This window comes from Myotis davidii, unplaced genomic scaffold (assembly GCF_000327345.1).
Source record: "Myotis davidii unplaced genomic scaffold, ASM32734v1 scaffold455, whole genome shotgun sequence".
Classification (NCBI taxonomy): domain Eukaryota; kingdom Metazoa; phylum Chordata; class Mammalia; order Chiroptera; family Vespertilionidae; genus Myotis; species Myotis davidii.
Genome location: NW_006287459.1, coordinates 1,936,529 through 1,960,923, shown reverse-complemented (window position 1 = coordinate 1,960,923; position 24,395 = coordinate 1,936,529). Strand labels below are relative to the sequence as shown.

The window sequence follows — 24,395 nt, the reverse complement described above, 5'->3', positions numbered from 1 at the left end:
GTAATAAAAAATTTTTTTTAAAAAAGAAATAAAATAGGATGATTAGCATGAAAAGAAAAGAATAAAGAGTATCCCAATTTTGAACAAGAGCATGTCTAAATTAAGATTCAATATCTGGGGTTTTTTATTGAATGTATTGGGGTAACATTGATTAATAAAATTATATAGGATTCAAGTGTAAAAAAAAAGAAGGGGAAGTACTGATGAAATTGAGAACACAAAAATTATTTATAACACATGCTAAGTATTGAAGGATGGGGGGGGAATGTAGACTAGTATATGGATTAAAAGAAAATTACATAGAATACTCTGGGCTGAATTCTAGTTCCATTTCTCCTTAATTTCAATTTCATTTGTATCTTTTTGCTTTACCTTCCTCTGGACTCATGTGTGTGCATAAACAGGACAATGAAAGAGAATGCATTTGGCTTCCAGGAGACTCTTATTTCATTTTGATCATCCTTATTGTAATTCAGTTTCTGCTCTTAATCAAATTAGTTGCAAAATGCTCATTAAGCTGCTCAGAGTCTTTAGGGCATTCTTAGGTAAGATTTGTTTGTCTCCTGACCTGGTTTGTCCTGAGAAATGCTCTCATGTGAGAGTTTTCCATTTTGTCTTATAATGGATGATAATTTATAGTCAGTTTTCAGGTATCCTTTGGGGACTTATGCTATTTTTTATTATATTTATCATCATATTTAATTTTATAATTACACTTTTAGGCCATTGCTTACTACTATCACTTATGATGTCCATGGGACCTGCAAGCTAAGTTTAATAAGCAAAATAAGTTTGAGAAAAGTAAAACAGATTATGGAGAATAATTCTAAAGTCGAACATATCTTTCTTATATTACATTATTGGACATACATTTACACTAATTTTTCTCTGCTTTTCAAATAGCAGAGAATTGCTTATATTCCATCCTAGAGAAAATAGCTACTTAATAACATTTAAAATTTAAATTAAAAAGATATAGTGGGATGTATAAGTGATAAGAGTTTTTAACTTGATTCCTTTGAGACCTCAGATACTCCTTAAAACTACATTACATAATGATGAATCTATTATGAAATAAAAAGTGTCTATTTTTTTATTTTTTAAAATATATTTTTATTGATTTCAGAAGAAGGGACAGGGAGAGATAGAAACATCAATGATGAGAGAAAATCATTGTTTGGCTTCCTCCTGCAGGTCCTCTAATGGGGATCAAGCCCACAACCTGGGCATGTACCCTGACTGGGAATTGAACCAGGACCTCCTGGTTTATAGGCCAACACTCAACCACTGAGCCACACCAGCTGGGCAAACAGTGTTTACAGTATTTTAGATTAAGTTGCATTTAATAAGTGTGTGTGTGATGTACTATATAACTCAAGCTAATTGAAGTGGAATATAATTTACATGGATTTAGTGAAATGTACCTCAAAATATAGGATTTAGCTGATAAATCATTTGGGTAACACTAAAAATATGTGGGCTAGAAGAAATAGGGTAGAAATGTCAGCAGGCAGCGAGGGAGAAATTCACAATTCCTGGTCCAGGAGAACAAAAGTTTCTAGGGGACTGGATGCACAAGTCTCTGCATTTGAAAGAGGAAGCAGACATTGCAGCCCCTTGCTTTTGATGTGTAACCAACACCCTCTCCCACCTTGTTAATAACAGGCCCATAACTTGGTCAAAGCGTGGAGAGGGTTAATTTGGCCTGGAGGATGCAGCTTTGGCTTTGCTGCTCGAGGACACACGGGAGACCTGCTGTCTGCCGTCACCTGACTCACATCTAACACTTTGCAGAGAAACTGCTCATGAAACAAGGCCTTCGCATTGAACACTTGACATTTTGCTATTGATTTCCCCTTCAGGGGTGTTGCTTTCCCACTAGCTCCTTAGCAGAAATTCTTAATATCTGTGGAAATAAATAAATTTCTTTTATATAACCAGATGACTAGAAGTTAAAGATTGTATCTCTGTACTGTACTCAATCCACGTGGGATTGTTATCAGGATCAGAAGCCTTTCTTCAAATGGTCTTTTTCAAAAGCACTCTACTTTTCCCCAAGTAAGGATGCTCACTGGAGTTTGGAGAATTTATCTGGCAACTGCAGAGAATGCACTTGAAAGATGGGGGGCAGATGAGACCTGATTCATACTATACTAGTAGCTCTGCTAGTTGTCAATTATAGGACGTTGGGAACTTTTGTTAGCCTTGCTGACCATCGGTTTCCTCATCTCTGTAATGATACTGATTATACCCACTTCATAGAGTTTGTGTTCATTAGACAACAGTTTACGTAACACACTCATACATGGTCTACACTATCTGGCACACAGTAACTTCTTCATAAATAATAAGCACTATTATTGGTGGAGTACTCAAAGATGGTATATGAGTTTCTGGGAGGGTATAAAGTTCATCGGCTCTTTCAGAGATGCAAGATTTTCATATTTTTCTCACACTTCCCATCTACTAATTAATTTTCTACTTAGGTGCCAAAGCAATAAATCAAAAAATGCAAATTAGCCCTGGGCAGTGAGGCTCAGTTGGTTGGAGCATCATCCCATATACCGAAAGGCACATACCCAGGTTGTGGGTTTGATCCTCAGTCAGGGTGTATACAGGAGTTAACTGATTGACATTTATGTGTTTCTCTCTCTCTCCCTCACCCTTCCTCTCTCTCTCAAATCAATAAAAACACCATCTCGGGTAAAGATTAATCCCCCAACAAATTACATGATGCCATTCCCCTACCTCTACTCCTTTTAGGACTTTGCATTAGACACAGGTTACAAGCTAACCTCCTTGCCATGGCTTGGAAGCCTTCCTTGCTCCTCTAGTGTCATCAGCCTTGCCCCAGCTGCACTGACTTTTCTACTTCTCAAAAATGCCAACTTCTTTCTCATTTCAATTGTACATGTTGTTTCCTTTGCCTTTAGGGATCTATCCCCTCACACTAAGCCCTCTGCTCAACAGACAGCTCTGCAAAGAAACCTTCTATGACCACCCTCGGTGGTCCTCCTGTTATCTTTCACTGAAGCCTGACTGTGTCCATTTTTGCTTCTGTGTATGTCATCTCTCTTAATAAGCTCCACAGTGTCAGAGAACTTGACTTTGTACATCATTCTATCCTCAGTGTTCAGAACAGTGCCCAACATGTAGTAGGTGCTCAATAAATTTTTGTAGGAATAGATGAATAAATAAATAACTCTTCAGTTAGGGAGGCCTTCTAAATGTTTAGGTAAATGGGAGTTCAAAACATATTGACCATAGTTGTCCATGGCTTAGTTTAATTGATATGCTTCTGAAAGTTCATGTATAAATCCAATGTTCTACATATAAAATGAATTACAGTCTTAAATGGAGTTACATGATATTCCCAGAAATGACTTAGCTTCTTTGTGAGTGAGCTTCAGTTGGCAGAACAACCAGCTAAAATATAGGAACTTGCTCTTTTCAAGCTATCAAAATCCTGCATCTAATAGATGAGGAAGCACTACATTGTTCCTGAGGATGGCTTGGGGATCAGCACTCTCTTTCTAATATTGACTACTACACACTCAGTGAAAAAGACGTTAGGTCAACAGTAGTTGGAAATCTTAGACTTAAGGTTTAGATAAAGAGCAGAAACACAACTATTATAAAGTGTCTCGAGAATAATGACCGGGATCACAATTCAAAATCTGTTCCTGTGAAGAATGGCTGAGGGGCCTGGAGTTGTAAAGCCCTGGATGCACCATGGCTGTCCTTGGGTTTCTGGGCCATGGCCTGGAAGAGGGGGCACACCTTTTCTGTATGCTCCTACAGGGCAAAGATAGAACCGATCACTGAAACTCACTGAGAAATAAATTCTCATTCAACTGAAGTAAGAACTTATGGATACTAAATTTGTCTACATATTGAATTGTCTCAGGAAATGATGAGTTGTTATCACTGGAGGTATTTAAACTGACTGATGAGAACTTACTGGAGACATTTCATCAAGGAATCCAGCTTATTTCAGTAATTAATTTTCTGTTCAACTTAGGGCCAGTTCATTCATGATGGCCCATGGCACTTGATTGAGGAGTTCTAAAAACTTACGGGGAAAAAAGATTAGCCCTGGCCAGCGTGGCTTAGTTGGTTAGAACATTGTTCCCTGCACTGAAGAGTCTTGGGTTTGATTCCTGGTCAGGGCACATACCCAGGTTGCAGGTCTGGTGGTCGTGGTGTGTGTGAGAGGCAACTGATCTCTTTCTCTCTCTCTCTCCCTCCCTCCCTCTTTCCTACCTTCCCTCCCTTTCCCTTCTTTCTCTAGAATCAATGAAAAACGTCCTTGGGTGATGACTTAAAAAAAGATTAAATTTGCCATCCCTTTTCTGAAGGATACTTTATATTTGCATTGGGAAAAACAGTGAGAGAATCCAGTGGGGCTTTGTGGTGGGTTGTGTTGACACCCATGGAGAGAACTAGTATCTAGTAACGACAGATGGTCACCTAGCTGCCTTCAGAAAGGATGGGCTGCATTTACAGCAGGACTTCTGTTTTGCCAAGTGGGGTTTGCTGAGACCATGCCACCCAAAGCCCTCTTTCTCTCTATTTGACTCTCAGGTTCTTTCCTAAATAAATGTGAAGTGTTCAGAGTGTATCATGTTGGGGAGGTGAATCTGCTCGGAACACATGCGAGTCTCAGGCACCTTGCCTGGTGCTCACAGTTCAGCAATTCATGGTGGAAAAATAGAACTTCAGATCTGTCAGGATCTGTCCCCGTCACCCTGTTTCTCACACCTAAGTCTGTGAGTTTTGATTTTAAAATTCTGATAATAAATCAAGATTGTAATTCTGCTATGTTACTATCTTCCATTTGCCTTAGTTCATCTTTTTAAGCTTTTGCTTTTGCTAATCTCCTGGTAGGTAACTAAGAGTCCTAGGCATATTTTTGTTTCAGCCACTAGAGAAGAAGAAGAGAAATGTTAAGAGAAACAAGAGAGATATTGAGAATTGCCTTTGGGAAGGCACAGTTTGTTCATTTCCTATCAATGCCCTCGTCACCCTTTCAGAGGCGGCGGAGTTTCCTAGAAAAAGGATCCTGCACGCCAGCTCTCATTACTTAAAGTTACTGGAGAAGTTTCCCGTCATTTCAAACACACAATTGATTCGGTGTTCCTGTTGCGACTCCATCATATTACTAAGGATGCCCATAATATGAGATGGCCTCCAGCTGAATAGTCCAAATGGGCGTCTAAGTTGTTATTGGAATGAATTTTCAAAGCTTTGCTCTATGAGAATTATAAAGCCTCTCCCTCACCATCCAATTTATCCTCAGAATTTCTACTGCTGCATATTGTTATATTGCCACACTACTTTTGAATTGAATTTTACTGATAATGTTTTAGTAAAAAAGTAACAACATTGCCTTCCTGTAATGTAATTTAGAAGGCTTACTGTGTTCTTAAATATGTTATTTTATAAGACAGCATGTACCAATCTCCCATGTAAATGCAGCCCCGAAATCATCTAAAAAGCACTTGGAAAATATAATTTGATTTAAAACATTTCTTTGAAGAATTCAGGAATTATATAAAGTCAGCATAAGCTTTTTTATTACTTTTTTCTAAATGGAGAATAATTACATACTGTCACTTTCTTTTACTAAAGATTGTATCTATGTCCCAAGAACTCTATGGTGTCACAAATAAATGCAAACATTATAGCATTACATTTTTTATCATCATAATTTTTAAAAAATTATATACATCAGTAGGCAAAGAAAAAAGACATGCTTTGTTGCTATTACCAGCTAACTATTCTGAAAGTCATTTGTGGCTTACTTCCCTGATTTTACCTGCTGACCTAGAAATAGCAGTCTTTATTATTATTATTATTACTATTATTATTATTTTATTTATTTTTTAATCCTCACCAGAGGGTATGTTTATTGATGAGAGAGAGAAACATCAATGTGAAAGAGAAACATCCATTGGTTGCCTCCTGTACACACCCACAGGCAATTGAACCCACAGCCTTTTGCTGTACAGGACGATGCTCCAACCAACTGAGCCACCCGGCTGGGGCACCAGCAGTCTTTTTAGCCACACCAGTGCCGGCCCCCGGCTGTTCAGGGGCTCAGTTGTCTCACAGTTCCTTTTCAACCTCATTCAACCTCCAGAAACACAAGTTGAAAATGCTTTTTGGCATTTTATATAAAATATCAATGATAAGTAAGGTTCCATTTTATGAGCCAAAAATGGCTCCATGTGGGGGTAATAGGGTCAGATAACTCCTGGAACTATTATTTTACAAAGATGTAAAGCTAGAGAGTCAGGCCATGAGGCTCAAGTCTTTCTGAAAATGCCTTGTCATATCACTGACATTTTCTCAAGCTCAGTGAATTAGTATGTTGACTTTTCACCTCAATAATTCCTTGGTGTTACGTGGATGTGGCTAGAATTTAGATTTAATACTTGTGATTCAATCATTCAAAGATCTGTACTGAAGGCATCATTTCATGATGTACAAAAATCAAAACAGCTGCAAAAATAATTTAACAATTGCAAGTTTCTTTGGTGATTTGTTAATCCTCTATCCCATGGGCCCTGGTAAGTATGCCAAGTATTAATGAGAATCAGGTTCATGTTGGTTAGAAGGGTATAGAATTTATATTCTCTTTCAAGGGTGGTTGTGTGGTTTTACATTATTCACACACATCTTAATTTAAGCTGTGTTTATCTGTTGGTATTTCCTCGAGTTTCTGTTTTAAGGGTGACACCCTGCTCTTGGACTCTAAGTGAGACATGTAATTGTAGGGCTTTCACCCATAGCAATTTTACTGACATTTTTCTCTGACACGGGAATTATTTCAAGACTGAACAGCATGTGTAGAATTTGCTGACATGAAGGGAGGGATCAGGTGAGCAGGGGTGCGTGAGCTCCTGTACAGACCGATTAAGTTGGGAGTCGGTAGTGATGGCTCTGCTCTCGACTTTGCTACGGATAGCTTTGTTCTAAGCAGGCCACCACATTATCCTTGGACTGTAATTCATTCACTTCTCCAATAAATATTTGTGGAGTGCTGACTGCACATACTAGGGATACAGCAGCAAACAAAACAGACAAGAATCCTTGGCTAATGGAGCTTATACCATGTTGGAAAGAGATAGACAATAAGCAAATAAGTAGATAACAAATAAATAAATAAAGTAGATCAGATAGTGATAAGGGCAATGGAAAATATCCAGCAGGAAAGCTTTGGGAGAATGGGGTATGGTGGCAAGAGAGGCAATTTTAAGCAGAGTGTTGTTCAGGAAAATCTCACTAAGTAGGTTACATTTGACCCATCGGGACATAGGGATCTAGGAGGTGAGGGAGACCCGGATATTCTGAATGTTCTGTGGTAACTGACGTAGGTGGGAAAGAGGGCCTGATGGAGTCCGTCCTGCAAGTAGATGCAGATGCTGTTGGCAAGGATGTGAGTGGTGGGGGGTAGACATAGGGAGGGTAGAGGGTCTTGCCAGGCATATGTAGAGTTTGGGAGCGAACTACCTCTCAGCTTCTGACATCAGCTCATTCAAAAGCGATATCAGAAAGTTATTAATTTATTTATTCTCTTATCAAGCACATATTAGCGCCTACAATGTGTCAGGCACATAGTTTGATGCGGGAGGTGTAGAGATGAAGAGGACACAGTTCTGCCTTGGAGAGATTCCCTAATAATAGGGAACCAGACACGAAAACATTGAAATGGCTGGACAATGTGAACAGCTTACAAAGTGTGGGGGTAACGCAGAGAGGAAGAAAGAACTCTTTTCATCTGGCATTGTTAGAAATGGCTGCTTCAAGAGAGGTGGTAACAGCTACACTGGGTTTTAGAGGATGAATAGAAGTTTGCTGTGTGGAAAAGGTGGGAAAAGAAGGCATTTTAGGTAGAGTAACAGCCTAGATATATTATATATTAGGGAAACTAGTTTAATTTTGCTAGAACATAAAATGGGGCGAGAACAATTGGATTTGAAGATGTAAAATTAGCAGGACTTCATGATTAATTACACATAAATGGTGGGGTTGAGGGTGAGGCAAAGGTTTGGAGACTTGAGGACTTGGGTCGATGGTATTACCACCAACAAAATTAGGCATGTCAGAGGAGTGGTGATTGTGGTGGTGCTTGGAGATAATGAGTTAATATTCTCTCAATCCAGTTCAAGAAGTGCAAGACAGTAATTTCCTTTCAGTGGAGATAAAAACAGCTTTCCTTCTGTAGGAGGTGCCATGATTTATACATTCTTGCCAGTGGTACACTGGTAAACTGGCTCCCTGAAAACAAAACAAAACAAAACTGTCGTTTGTAGCATTTACTGATTTCTGTGGTGGATTTCACAGAAAAGATTTCAAGCTAGAAAAGACATTAACAATTTATAGCACCCCACTACATTTTATCCCTTTACCAGTATTTGCTGAGCTCCCGCCAGGTGTGATGCATGCAGCATTACTTCTCCATATCCATTTTCCACTTTCCTCCATCTGACAGGTTCTCAATGGCTACTGTTTTTGCTTTCTGTGGGGCTCAGACCATGCGAACCACCAACAGGACATCAGAGTGTAAGAAGGGAGTCAGGTTGGGTAGTGATCCCCCAGTTTCTTCGTGGCCAGATTACCCCGGTTGCTTGCATCCTGGGGTATGGCTCCTCTCTGGCAGCCTTTCCCATGTAGCTCTCTGTATGTTTCACTAACTGCCTGTTCCCTTTGTCCCTTAAGTCTGGGATGCTAACAGCAACCCGTCCCAGCATACTGCACTAACCCTGCCAGCGCCTTCGTAGACGGCCCTTTCATGGAGGGCTCTGCATTGGTCCTACTCCAGCAGGTCATTTCTTTCCTGCTGGTGCCATGGCTATTACAAATGAAAAATAATGCATAGTCCTGGTTTTTAGAGTTTCAGACCAAGGTGACCCCCAAAATACCCTGACTTCTCGCATTATTTTTCTTCAGATGTGAGACAGTGACATAGTCAAACATTCCCTTGAACACTTTTCTATCTCTGTGTCTAAGGAACCTCTTTCCTACCACTCTTCTAACCCATCTTATGAGGTGTCTTCAGACCACCAGAATGTGCTGATGTGGAAAGCTGGTGTTGTTGGTCCACCCCAGAGCGAACAGGCCATGTGTGGCTTGTGTTCCCCAGCAGCAGTGATGAATGCATGTTCCTGTGTCATTCACAGATGTATGACCCTGTGTCATCTGTGGCTCATGTTTGTGAAGAGTGGCCAGCGAGGGGAAGCATTTTGGAGCACTGGGCGGGAGTCACAGTAACCGGCTCTGTGATCTCCTTTCTGGGTTTCAGATTCCTCACAATGTAAATGGAAGAAACAGGAGTAAATGATCTTGCAAGACCCTTCCAGCATTAACGTTCTCCCCAAGGCTAAGGACTGCAGCTCTAGGAGCTCCCTGTGACTTCGTAAGCATTGCTCACCGAGCAGCTCAGCCGCACAAAGACAGATTCAGGAATATATTTTTTAAAAATGATTGTGTGGATGTCATCAATGAATAGTACATCTAACTCAAAAGTATGCCTCTGACCAAGCGAGATACCAAAGAAAAGTGCATCAGTTACCCATGGCTGGAAAGCACATTACCACACATTTAGCAGCTGAAAGCAGTACACAAGTATTATCTCATAGTTCCTGTGTATCTGGAATTGGTCCTCTGCTTCAGTGTCTGTCATATGGTACAGTCAAAGTGTTGGCCAGGGTTGGGGTCTCATTTGAAGGGTCGACTGGGAAAGGATCCACTTTCACGTTCATGTGATTGTTGGAAGAACTTCAGTTTCAAGGGGCTGTTGGACTGAGGGCTTTAGTTTCTAGCTGGCTGTTGGCCGGAGGCTACTCTCAACTGCTTGTTATGCAGCCTCCCCAATATGGCAACGTGCTTCTTCAAAGCAAATAAGGGAGAGAGTCTCTAGCAATAGAGAACTCACCTCTTAGTTATGATGGAAATGACATCCCATTACCATCTGTTGGTTGGAAACAAGTCACTAGGCCAGCCCACACTCAAAGGAAGGGGCTCACACAGGCCTGAACACCAGGAGCCAGAGGTTATTGGGGGTCATCTTAGAGTCTGCCTGGGAGATTCTTTTTTTTTTGGAGGGGGATAGTTTTAAACCCTGAGCTCTCCTAACATATTTAAAAATTAGTTTATTTGCCAAACATAAAATGTGACAATTAATGTAACGTGAGATCCTGAATGGAGATTTTTAGGGGTATTTAATTTAGTTAAAGATATTGTGCCAATGTTAGTTTCCTGGTTCTGATCATTGAAGTGTAGTTGTATAAAGTGTTAGCCTTGAGGGAGCCTGGATGCAGGATATATGGTAACTTTCTATTCTATTTTCATAACTTTTCTATAGGTCAAAAGTCATTAAAAAGTTAGAAAAAGTCATTTGTAAAATTTAAAAATTCTTAGTCATATAAGCCTACGCTGCAGCTGTAGCTTATTCAATAATTTTAACATTAGATCTTATCAGAACTTTTTTTTTGCAGACGAAGTGTAAACGTTTTTAGGAGATGGAGACATGTTGTTCAAAAGAGAACAATAAAGAAAAATCTGTAATTTGGTAACTAAATTTTAAAAATTGTTGGTAAATTTGCTTAAAACTGTATAGGTAAAATCTCCAAGTTTTTAATAGATAAATAATTTTAGAACATCCCTACTAGTGGAAACACAATAAAAACCACATATCATTATATATTATAATTACTCATATAATAACTGTTTCTGGCTTAAACTTCAGTTGAAATGTGTTAGAGACTTTTGCATGATACCAAGGGCACTTCACACATCAATTGAAAATAATCACCATTTCTAAAATAGTATTCTGATAGCCAGATCCGACCCCTGCCTGTGCTGAGCACTGTTTTCAGATGTCAGTCTGCTTGTTGCTTGGATATAGGCACTTACGTTCCAAAATAGTGTGGTCTATCTCACCCCACTGCTCCATGTGATGAAAGCAAAATACTTCAACTCCTCACAGGCAGTTGAATGTCATGCTAAACAACAGCAAATGGCTCCTCATTTTGCTCACTGTTCAAAAGGGCGGCTGGTTATTAATACTCTCTCACTGTTTCACATGTCCTGGTCCAGCAATTTAAAGCTTATGGGTCTCTGTTGGTTACACCTCTTAGAGCTATTTGGAAACACTCTAGACATTTTTCTTAGAACCTATTTTTAGAATGGGAGGCCTAATGGTATTTTAATGTCTCTGTATATTCCCGGAACAAATTTCGAGAAGAAAATGTCTATTACCTTTTGAAATTTAGCAAAGCCGGTGGGGTTATCGCTGCTCCTCTGAGAAGCATTGTGTTAAAGGATACATTTTGATGTATGAAATGTTAGTGATAAAAGCACCGTATTAACTCAGCTCTTCCAAACCTCTCACTTTTCAAATGAGGAAACTGAGTCTTGGTGTGGGTGAACTGTTGGCACAAGATCAGGCAGTGAGGAGTGGCCGTGTGAAAGTTTTACGGTGGCGGACTTACCCTTTCATGCGGAAAGTGTCCATAGGAAAAGTCAATGAGAATGTCAGCTTAGGAGTTAAGACAGCTTGAGAACAGAAAGCAGTCTGCTGGGCCCCTGCATGAAACTTCATCGCTCTTACTGTAGAGCAGCGGTTCTCAACCTGTGGGTCGCCATGCCTTTGGCGGTTGAACGACCCTTTCACAGGGATCGCCTAAGACCATCCTGCATATCAGATATTTACATTACGATTCATAACAGTAGCAACATTACAGTTATGAAGTAGCAACAAAAATAATTTTATGGTTGGGGGTAAAAACATGAGGAACTGTATTTAAAGGGCCAGAAGGTTGAGAACCACTGCTGTAGAGGATTCTGAGAAAAAATGTGGCATGATCCTAAAATATGTGGGCTTAGAGGTGAGGCAAGGTCCAGGAACCACCTGGGAGAGTTGAGCCTCCAGAGTTAGCTTTGCAGTGATCTCCTCCTCCCCAGTGTTGGATGAATTTTTCCCTCCTGTAAATGGCATCTGAAATGCCATTAATTAGAGATTCCTTGGCTCCAGCAAGCCTTCTAATGATGCAAACGCCTTTGGGAGGGTTAAGTGTCCACCTGTTATTATAAGTTACTCTGTGTTATTGTCATCCTTCTTCTTCGAAAGCCCAATTGCGATCTGCTCACTTGGGGAATGCAGTTTTGATTGCAGGAAAGGAAGACAATGTTTAAGAGCAAGTCATGTTCTGGTGGAGACGGCTGTCTAGTGGGGTGCTTGAGTGGGGTCCGGATGATATCAGAGACTGGGACCTGCGTCGGGGACGCAAAGGCAAAGGAAGAAATGCCGAAGCCAAGCCTTGCTGGTCTTGTAGTTTTACGGTGGGCTATCCCACACCTGGAAAGGAAAGGTACATACCTTTCTCCTTCCCTTGTGTTCCTTGGCCTCCTTGGCAAACACTGATCATTGCAGCTTAACTAAGAGTTTGTAGAATGAAGGAGAACCTAATCTCTGTGTATATGGCTGGTCCACTCCGAAAGTGCCTATCAAGTTCCTAACTGCCCTTGAGTTGAGCTTTGGAACACACATTCCTGGAGTAAGAGCTGACATGGAGTAGTGTAGTTAATAGAGTGGGTTTTAGGTCAGTCTGCCAGGGTTTGAATCCTGGCTCTGATACTCCCTCAGTGTCCCTGGCCAAGTCTCTTGTTTGTCCTGTGCTTCCGTTTCCTTACTTGGGTATTAGGGATGATAGCACTGGCACTTAGCACTTAGAGCTGCAGTGAGAAATGAAGGTGTCAATGGACACGAAGCACTCAGAAGAGAGTCTAGCAGTGTGTTAGCTAGTGCGCAGGAATTCTATGTTCTCCACCTTCCTCAGCCATGTACCCACGTTTTAGTTGAGAAAATAGAGTCTCTAACTTCTCTGGAATGAGATAGAAAATGTTATTGAAGTGATACTTTCTTAGTCCTATAAATACCCAATATATTTCCTGAATGGCAGTCAGGTATTCTTTTTACACCAGGATACTTGTCTGGAGCAGGTCGACATGTTTTATGCCTTAAGCCTAATCTTTCAAGTGCGAAACCTATTGTTCTACATGTTCACTAACAAATTTAATGACATATTGATGTCGACAGATAGCTATGTGAATATCAGGACTCTAAAAGATATTCAGTTTTGGCCCCGGCTAGGTAGTTCAGTTGGTCCTGATATACCAAGGTTGCAGGTTCAATCCCTGGTTAGGGCACAAAATCAACCAATGAATGCATAACAAGGTGGAATAACAAATCTCTCTCTCTCTCTCAAATAAAATAAAACCATTCAGTTTTAACACAAGTTCCTAAGCTTCAGATTATGAGGTCAAAAGTACTCATATATGAAGGAAATTGCTGAGTATGCCTTTTCCACATTTTTATGTATAAAAAGATCTCTCTCTCAAGAGAGATCTTGTTTGATCAAGGAACTCTTAAAGCCCAATTATTAGGTCCTTATATGAGCATAGACAATATAGAACAGTAGATACAGTGTGGACTGAAAGTAGAAACATCTGGATTCTCTCCCCAGTTCTTCCATTAAGAAGCTATGTGACCTTCAGTCAATCCCAGAATCAGGTCCTGTCTCAAATGAAGGGTTTGAAGGAGGTGTTGTTTAAGGTTTCTCACAGATCTAATACTGTGTGGCTCTGAAACATGTTCGTGGCACTACATTGGCGAAGTGTGTGCTTTGCTTTGACTGACATGTAGATTTTCTTTCCCAGTTTTTTTTTTTTTTTTAAATCATTTGAAATGCTCACCAGCCAGGGTGAGAGATGCAGTCTGTAGCTGCAAAATAGAAAAAGCCACCTAAGTCACTGAGCGCTGGAGCCAGAGTGTTTGATGGCATGTCAGTGAATAAAGGCAAGCTCCGGGGCATCATTTCTCTTACCATTAATAGACAGTTGCCTGCATTTTTCTAATTTTCAGAAGATAAAATAGAAATCTGAGAAGATAAGTAACTTTATAAACTGCCAATAAATGCATTGCTTATACTAGTAACTGCAAGTTAATAACTGAGTTGCCACATGTCTGTATGTGTCTTTTCCAGGGAGGCAGTGGAAATGAAGGAATAGCTTTCTCTCTGCCTCTCAGGGATACTTCGAATTTCTCAAAGGGAAGAACAGAAATGAGATGAACCTATTTTGTGACCTACTTCTGCCTTTCCCACCTGGGGGCCTTTATTTCCAGGTTCATTTGCTCCTTTTGGCATTAAGTAGAGCTCCTTTTGGATTGACAGGTTTGTGTTAACACCTCAAACCTAAGAAGAAACATACTGGGGGAGTCAGTGCTTCAACAGGAGATCAATGATATATTATGGAACTGGCTTATTCCCCCTAGAACCAGGACATTAGGCTGTCTGACACTCTTGTTATAGAAATTTAAGTTGTTGACATAGTGAATATGAATTAAGATAATATTACAGCCCTCATGGCCAACTTTAATTTCAGTATTATTTCAAGAAGCAGTCTATAAACATATTAATTTTCACTTTTCTCTTTTCTTCTAGACACGGACTCCTGCCCTGTCGGTCCTTCTGTGAGGCTGCAAAAGAGGGCTGCGAGTCAGTCCTGGGGATGGTGAATGCCTCCTGGCCCAATTTCCTCAAATGCTCCCAGTTTAGAAACCAACTCGAAAGCAGCAACGTCAGCAGGACTTGCTTCTCACCAGAGCAGGAAAAAGGAAAGCAAGGTAGGTGTCTGTGTTTCATTGCATTTTTAACAGTTGTAATTGAACTATACCATTCATACAAGGGTGCATACAAATAATGTGTACAGTGCAATAACCTTTATCAAAGTGACCAGACCTATGCCATCGACATCTGGATCAAGAAGGAGAATCTGATCAGCATCCCAGAAATGCTCCCGAGGCCTCTCCAAGTAGCCTCGCCCTCCCAAAAGAACCTCTCCCCTGACTTCTAGCTCATTAGGTAGTTCTGCCTGTTTCTTAACTTGGTATCAATGGAGTCATACAGTATGTACTCCTTGTGTATCTAGCCGCCTTTGCTCAGCATTATGTTTAAGAGATCCATTATGTTTTCATCTTCGTGTGGTTTACTCATTCTCATTGTTGTATAGTATTCTAAGATATTATTATATCACAATGCATTTTTCTTGTTGATGGACATTTGAGTTGTTTCTGTCTACTATGAATAGTGGTACTATGACTATTCTTGTTCATGTCTTTGATTGGCTATGTATTTGTTCAGCAAAAGAGTTTTTAAAGTGGTTGTAGCAATTTATACTCTTACGAGCCATGTGTGAAAGTGGCAGTGGCTCGAAATCTTCCCCAACACTGTAGTATCGCCTTTTTCATTTTGGCAATTCTGATAATAGTATTATGGTGTCTCTTTGTGGTTTTAAAGTGCATTTCCTGATGAATTTAATTGAATTTTTACAAATTTTTTATTTGAGTATCTCTTTTAGCAAAGTGTCCAAATATTTTGCCCATTTTTTAATCGAGTAGTCTGCCTTTGTCCTCGACTTATACTTCTTTATGCATCCTGGGTATGCAGTCTGTGGGGCATATGTATTGTGAAGAGTTCCCACTCTGTGGCTTCCCTTTTCTCCCTCTTCTTAATGCCTATGATGGAATAGAAGGTCTTATTTTTTTTAAAAAATATATTTTATTGATTTTTTACAGAGAGGAAGGGAGAGAGATAGAGAGTTAGAAACATCGATCAGCTGCCTCCTGCACATCTCCCACTGGGGATATGCCCGCAACCCAGGCACATGCCCCCGACCGGAATCGAACCTGGGACCCTCCAGTCCGCAGCTGACGCTCTATCCACTGAGCCAAACCGGTTTCGGCTAGAAGGTCTTATTTTTAATGGGTCTACATTATTGATCACTTGTGGTCCTCAGCTTTCTCTTTTTTTAAAACATATTTTCACTGATTTCAGAGAGGAAGGGAGAGGGAGAGAGAGATAGAAACATTAATGATGAGAGAGAATCATTGATTGGCTGCCTCCTGCACACTCCCCACTGGGGATCGAGCCCGCAACTTAGGCATGTGCCCTTGATGGGAATAGAACCTGGGACCCTTTAGTCCACAGGTTGATGCTCTATTCACTGAGCCAAACCGGCTAGGGCATCCTCAGCTTTCTAGACTCTCCTGCTCCAGTATATTGGAGTCTCTTTCTAAATTACTAGGGAGGCTCTTTGGCTTTCACACTTGAGTTACAGTTGCCTGTAACTTTGAGTTATCTTTTTCTAGGACATTGATTCTCAACAGTAAGCTATCCAATCCATTGTCCTTATAGTTACGTCTCAAACACTTGGTAAGTTACCCCATTCAGTGCATTCCTTTCCATAGGCATACTATTCCAATTCACCTCTGTTGAGGGTTTTAAAAATTGGACCACCTCCTTATGCCAGGGAATGTCTATCTCCACTTAGCCATCAATGATGTTAACTTCTCTACCATCCCAGCATGTGATCCAGATCAAGAACCCCATCATATCACCTCCTTTCTTGGACCACTCCTGGGACTGTCACAAGTTGAGGTTTCCAGAAGCAGCCACTGAGATGGAGTGTGTTATACAGGGTAGTTTAGGTAAAGGAGAGAGAGAAAGCAGGATTGGGCAGAGGGGAATGTTAAAATAAGATCCAGGCTCATAAAAGCCTCAGCTAAATCCGGGGGGAGCTGTGGGGTACATATGGCCTGCGAGAGCTGTTCCATATTGGGACAAGATAGCTTGTCTTTACAGTGTTGTGCCGCATAATGACGCTTTGGTCAATGACGGACCTCATATACAACAATGATCCCATAAGACTTAATGCAGCTAAAAAACTCCTATCACCTATAACCATCATAACATCATTTCAGGGCATTACTCACATGTTTGTGGTGCTGCTGTAAGCAAACATACTGCGCTTCCTGTTGTATAAAAGAATAGCACATAAAATTATGATAATAAATGACTATGTGTAACTACTTTATTTGCTATACTATACTTTTTATTATTATTTTAGAGTGTACAGTTTCTACTTATAAAAAAAAAAACACAAGAGGCCCGGTGCACAAATTCATGCACGGGTGGGGTCCGGCCAGCCCGTCCCAATCGGGGCCAATCGGGCCGGTCTGGCTGGGGAGAGGGGCCACGGGTGGTTGGTGGGCCGGCCCCACTCCCTGGTCGAACTCCCGGTTGAACTCCGATTTTTGCTGTAAACCAATGTGCCGAGTTACTCCAACAGCAGCCTCAGACATCTCGTGTTTACCATGTCTCTTGCTTGCATCACTTTCTCTTGTGCTTGATTTAATCTCATGTTGTTTGTACAGGCACATGCTGTACAGATTTGTAGCCTGGAAGCAATAGGCTATTACATCTAGCCGAGGTGTGTAGCAGGCTGTACTGTCTAGGTTTGTATAAGTGCAGTCTATGATGTTCACACAAGGATGAAGTTGCCTAAGGATGCATTTCTCAGATGCATCCTTAGGCGACTATTGTTAAGCTGGGCATAACTGTATACCCCCCTCACTCAGTCACTGGATGTGGTACTTCTTGAGAAGGGTGTGCCTTGGGTGAGGCAGCTCTCTGCAGCGGAGGTAGAGCTTGAACAATGGGCTAGAGGCTGTTGGCTGACAGTGGGGGAAACAAATTCTCTCCTGAATGGTAGGCACATAGAGTGTGAACAAATCTCCTGATCCAGTCCGAGACTGAGCTGATTTTGCTGTGTTTATAAGGCATGATAATATGACTCCATGTACCTCTGGTTCGTTTCCATTCTGAGGGAGCGCTTCTCTACTGGGCCCCACTGAGAAACTGAGACATCTACTGCACTCCACTCCTCCATGGGCAGTCCCAAATGCTCATGTTTTTCTTCTGAGGACAAGAGCATTGCTGGAATTTCCACTGCACTTTGCAGAGGTTTTCTGCTGAGCTCTTTAGTTTCTTCTTTTTTTGATAAATTATAGTCAATTTATTTTGTATTATTCTATTACCCATCACCTATTCATAGGTTTTCTCTTTAATCATAGGATAATATATTTCATAGCTTTTAAGAGCTGGGATGTACTTTTGTTGTTGTTAATCCTCACCTGAGGATATTTTTCTATTGATTTTTTCCCACTTATTTATTTATTTAGCTTCTTGTTCTCTGTGACAAATGCCTTGAGGGGAAACCCCTAAATGCCTTAAGGGGGAATCCTTCCCATGGCCCACTTGTCTGTGTCTCCTTTCTCACTGCTTATTTGACCCCTCACTAAAATGCTAATATTTTTTGGCAGCACTAAAATGCTAATTTTTGTCTCTCTACCCCTGTGGGATTGCCAAAGCTCTACTGACTTCTTTACCTGTTTGCAGTGGCCCAATGTCCAGATTCTCAGTTTCTAGCACTATGACAAGAACCAGCAAGTCCCGTAAGACAAAGAGCACTGCAGAACCCTGGCTGTTTTTCCTGCGGTTATCTTCTCTCGGAGGTCTCAGCCACTCACCTCCTGCCAGTCTCACCAGCTTCCAGATGCCTTTAAATAGATGTTTCTTGCGTTTTATCTGGCTCTTCTGGTTTTATGGTGAGGGCATTGACCTGTCACAAGTTACTACATCATAGCCAAAAGAGGAGTTTGTTTTATTTCTTTTCAGCGCAGTCTTTAGTAGAGGTCTGCTGCTAAATTAGGATTCCCTCCAAAAGATGGTAGATAGCAACAAGCCATCAGAGGGATGGGTGAGTGTTAGTATATGAAAGGGAAGTCTCTCAAATCTCTTGTCATCCATCTACTTTTGCCCCGCTTTTGGTAAGAACACTTTATCAGTGGTCATTTGGACAATGTAGCACGTTGATAGAGGACTTAAGAATCCACAGAGTAAATGTGAAAATGAACTGATGGTCAAAAAGTACTAGTTCTTGAAAATCAAAATAACATTCATAGTCTTTAGTAGCTCAAGCTGAAATGCCACTTAATATAGGTTCTCCAGATATCAGAAGATGTTACAAATCTTCTGATCTTGGAAAAGATTGATGATCCATTTATATTTGAAAACTTGTGTTTAAAGAAAATAGAAATTTCCTAAGTACATTTATCTGAGATTTTCTACTCATCATAGTCTTTTTAGAATTATTGGTTATAATATTTTTCCATGCAGACTTAATTCCACCAGGATGCTAGCCATCATATATATGTTCATAATAGGTGTGCTAGGGATAAAGCTACTGCTAGTTATGATCTTTGTGTGTATATAAAATTATAATTTCTAGCACACACACATAGTTATTAAAATATGTTTATGTACTAAAAATGTACTCTATGCTGACTAAAAAAGTGCTTATCATAGAATATAACCATAATCATATAAAGGTTTATGCTGTAGGGCCACTTATAACTATAATGCATGAAGTCGTTTTCTCATTTTTTTAATTTATTCAGTGAGTATTAATTGAGTACCTACTCTGTCCAGAGCATTAAACCAGGAAATCTGAAGAAATAAAAGTAATTACAGTATTCATAAAATTAATTTATACCTGTCCAGTGTGGTAGTTCTCAACAAGGGATGATTTTGTAGCCTCACCCGGGAACATTTGGCAATGTCTATAGACATTTTCATTGTTACAACTCTGGGGACAGAAGGAGTTGCCATGGGCATGTAGTGAGTAGAAACCTACTATGGTGCTTTACAACCACCAATGCACAGTTCAGCCCCCACTGCAAAAAGTTATGTGGCCCCAAATATCAATAGTGCTGCTTTTGAGGAACCTTGGTCTGGAACAGCACTCTATGTTTTGCAAAGTACTACTACTACTACTACCTACTACTACTACTACTACTACTACTACTAATGACCACGCTTCCTTCCTGTAGAAGTGTTAAACCTAATCTGGCACACCAGTAGGTGAGAAACAATGTAAACAGAACTGTAACTCCGATGTCCCACAGAAACTATAAAGCGACACAGGTTAAATGTCAATGCAGTCGAGTGGAGTCAATTACATAAGGAATTCTGAATTTTTGAGAAGGGGAAGGGTCCCATTTGACAAAGAGGAAGAGAGAAGGTGGTCTGGGGTAGGCATTCAACACTGTGAACTTGTACTGGGGTCAGGTTCCTACTTAGCCTATGAAATGAGTGATGACTAAAAGCTGACTCCCATCTCAGTCTTCTCCTTCCCACTTATGAAATCATTTGCCCCAAGAAAATAGTAAGCCCCCTTTACATTATGGACCCCATTCTCCTTTCCAAAGTGCTTTCACAGCTGTAAGCTCACTTGGCTTCCCGAGTAAATCCCTGATCATTCATCTTCATTTTACATATTAGAAAACTGAGAGGTTCAGGGAGGTCATTCCAAGGTTATTTTTAAATCCAGCTCCTTGGGCTATATCATCTGCCCACAAGTCCACCATCCTGGGAAGGACCATCCTGATTGGATTATTAATTCTAGAACTCTACCCTCTGTTACAGCCCCCTTCTCATGAGAACTTTCAAAATGTCTTTTCAGACTGAATTGAGCCAAAACCCACAACTAGTAACAGCTGCTTTTTTCAGTGCACAGCTATGTTAATTCAATCCATCTTCTCCGAGCATCCTTTACATCAGTCATAACTCCGAAGATATTTTGTTCTCATACAGAATGATACACAGTTGTCTCATCCTTTCCATCTCATGTTGATGCGGAGTCTTGTGAAGTAAATAATGTGCTAAAGTGATAATGCTGTGGGAACTGTACTTCAGAGCTTTTAAAATAAACATTAGTGTGTGTTTTCAGAGTTGAGTTGTGAGAACACAGAGGGCAAAAGGTCAAGGCCCATCAATCATTCTGAACTTTCTGATTAATCCTTTACCTTGTCTGAAATCCTATATGGAAAGTAGTTTTTAAATGGCATTTTTCTGGCTCTAAAGAGATACCCCCTGTCATGAAGCAACTTTGGCTATTTATTCCTTCATTTTCCTTTTCCTTTCCTGGTATCTTATTTGCTTTGCTAGCTCTGGTTGCTGATAGCAACCACTTCAATGCATTAACAGCAAAATCGTAGTTTCAGGATGTTGGTAAAACACATACTCTGAATTTCTCCTACTTAAGTGTGGTTCATTTGGGAGAAAATACGTAATACCATTTCTTTGAGATACTTAGTGTCATTGTTTTGCCGGAGATAGATGATTATAGATATAGCATCATGGAGTTACTAAAAACTAGCCATGCCCTTTTCATTACAATAAATCATTGACTAAAATGAGCTTTTCCTAGAACTTCAAATTTTCTTATATTTATAATTTTAAATTATTAAAAAAATTAAATTACAAAAACATTTTTTTCTTCCATATGTGGATGCTTCTTTTAAGGGCACCAAACTTAGATCTGAAGGCTTGTATTCAAGCCCTGACTGTTTTACTTAATAACTGTGTGGTCTTGAGCAAGTTTCTTAAACCCTTTTAACCTCTCTTTCCTCAACCGTAGAATAGAAGTAATAATGCCTGGATGGTAGAATTGTGTTATGGGCTAAATGAGATAATGTATTTGAAAGAATTTTGGCAGCCCTAATGCACTCTGCAAATGTAAATTGCCCTATTCAGGAGACATTTAGAAGCATATTCTATGTACCAGGCAGTTTACCAGGAACTGGAAAAGGGAAAATGTAAGACTGGAAACCATGAAAATTCTAGAAAAATGTTGGCAGTGAAATCTCGGAAATTTCTTGTAGTAATATTTTTTCTGATATATCTTCTCTGGCAAGGGAAACAAAAGGAAGAATAAACAAATGGGCCTACACATATCTGATCTGTCAGCAAGTTCTTTTGAGTCCCTTGTCAAATATACACATAACCCAACCAGTGCTCACCACCTCCACAACCACTACCTGGTCCAAGCAGGTCACCTGGACTCCTGTGTGGATTGTCCCTCCAGCCTTTATTAAATTCTTTAAAGCCTCCCTATGCTCTTGCAGGCTATTCTCCACACAGCAGCAAAATGTTCGTGTTTTTTGCTACTCAAATCCTATTGATCTCTTAAATCTTCCCCCTCCAACTTTTCTATAGGTTACCCATCCCAGTCAATATAAAAGCCACCATCTTTACAAGCTTCAGGGCCCTCCCTAGTGCTGTTGCATCTCACAACTATGGGAGAGCATCAATCACACAGGAATCGATGTAAATACTTCCTCCGGGAGTTGTGCTCCATCTGCCTGCCATACTCTGCCCCCAGTGGGAAAATTATATCCACTCTCAGTTCTCTGAAGCACCTGTCGGTACGGTTGTGACATGGGCATGTGAGGAAGAGTGGCCGAAGAGAAGGAAGAGAAGCTATACCAGTCACAGCTACCATTACTGTTGATATTTGGTTAGTGACACAGCTAAGTACACGGAAGAATTCTTAATAAACTTCATGATCAACTTGGCTGGTACTTGAGTTTCATTTTGCTTTGAAGTTTTTAAAAAATCATTTAAAGTCCCTAGCAACTTCTTTCAATCTGTGAGCCATGAGAAATCTCATCTTGTGGATTTCCACTGTTTTTCTGTGAGAACCACAGTCTTGTTTTGATTTAACTGTGCCACTTATCCAGCAAAAACAAGCAGTGCCAAGCAAAATAGGTTTCTTGTGGAGCCTAAATACTACCTGTTCTCTTTGGGCTCAGAAGTCTTATTTATAGATCATTTGAGATTGGGTTTCTGTTCTCTGCCAAATGTTGCTTTGCTTGAGGTCGCACAGTGGTTCCTAAACCAGAAATAGGAGGTTTTCTTTCCACACCTGCATTCATTCTTCTCACTCCCCTTACAAGTCAGCCGCATGGCTTAGAGAGGTTGATAGCTCAGAAGCCAAAGACCATAGGTTGACCCTCTGCTTCTTACAGAGTATTATTTTGTTCAGGGGCCGGACACCAATGGCATCTACATTTTGTTCAGAATTGTGCCTTGCAATTAGAAATCCACGATTGTGGTCTTATAGATTATATGATTAAATTCAGGAATGTTTAGCTACAAAGCAAAAGTCTGATTTATTTTCAATATATATAATCATAAGCACATTGCTCTAAGCCTATTTTGGTCAAAAATCCGATTGATCACTCCAACAGGAAGCCTGATCATTCACACTCTGAACAATTTAAGACATCTATTTTCATTTTAAATCCAGCTCTATATCTCGCATGGTGGCCAATTTAATCATAGCCGATACATGTTTACAGAATCAGTTGAAAAAAATTGCTGGTCCCCCCGCCCCCATATAATGGAAATATTAGCTTAGTTCTAAGCTTCATATTTGTCTCCAAAAATTCCCAAGATAGGGTACTAATTATGTCTTTTTGGAGGGCATAGTTCCTTAAGCTCAACTGGTTTTCCTTGAAAGTGAGCTGCAGTGATGTGGCAATTGCTTAGTAATGCCTGCGTCTTAGAGTTTGAGCTCTAAACTCTGGGCCGCCCACTGAAACTATTATGTGACTTAGAGTCATGGCATCAAAATCTGTGAATTGCTTCTGAAATTGCAACTTCATTATGCCAAACAGCATTGCGACCTTCATCATTTCAATTTTATTAAGCTCAGCAATTGGGAAATAATTTCAGTCTTCATCTTCATCTGCTCAGTCCATATGTTTATTTTGTGTCTTAAATCCTGCACACATTTAAACAAAATGAACTAAATTCTTATTGAGGAGGCAGTGTAACAGTATTTTAGAGCTGTGGTCTTCTAAATATGTTTGCTTGTGTAACTCCTAAAGGATTTTGCAAAATTATATCCCTCTTGCAGTTTTAAATTAATATCTAAACATTTTAAATGATGAATGTAGAGTGACAATAACATTTAAAGGATATTATAGTAATTGGCATTTTTGAAATGAAAGTTTATATTACTCTTAAGTCTGTCCAATGGAATTTAAATTCCATAGTGATTTGCTACTCATCAACCATTGAAATATTACAATCTCTTCTTTTAATATTCAGCAAATTTTACATAGTGCCTCTTTCTCTCTGAACTCTGATTTCTATTTCCCTTCTCCCACAGAATTGAATTTTGGTGTAATCTCTTTTCAATGCTCATAATTATTTTTACCACCGTATCATACATCTTTAGAACAAAACCATGTATTAAAATGGAAATTATTACTTAAAATTTTCTCCTCACTCATGAGAATTTGAGTGTTAATAATTTTTTATTAATTTATCATAAAAATTCTGATTTAAATCTATTAAATCTATTATAAAAGTTCATAAATAATTACTAAACTTAAATGTGACATTTTTGGAAATTTATCTTGCTATATTATGTCAGATTTTTAAAAAATTGGTTGTGTAGAACATAATATGTGTAGAACATAATAGGGTTTGGCATTAATTTTATTCTGATTTTTTGTCTTCTATATTGTGGTGCTTTGAAAACTTATTCACATTATTTAGTTCATGGGAATTGAAGGAGTTTTATTATAATAATGACATTCAATTATTTCGAACAACTTTCCAGTTTATTTTCTGAAG

The 24,395-nt window shown here is 39.7% G+C and overlaps 1 protein-coding gene across 1 annotated transcript in view; it reads left to right on the top strand.

The window, feature by feature from the left end:
* CORIN (corin, serine peptidase) overlaps positions 1-24,395 on the top strand; it is a 181,332-nt gene that overhangs the window by 46,129 nt on the left and 110,808 nt on the right. The window contains exon 4 of the mRNA XM_015560986.1: positions 14,511-14,692. Coding sequence (XP_015416472.1) covers positions 14,511-14,692 — 182 coding nt within the window. The remainder of the gene's footprint in view (positions 1-14,510; positions 14,693-24,395) is intronic.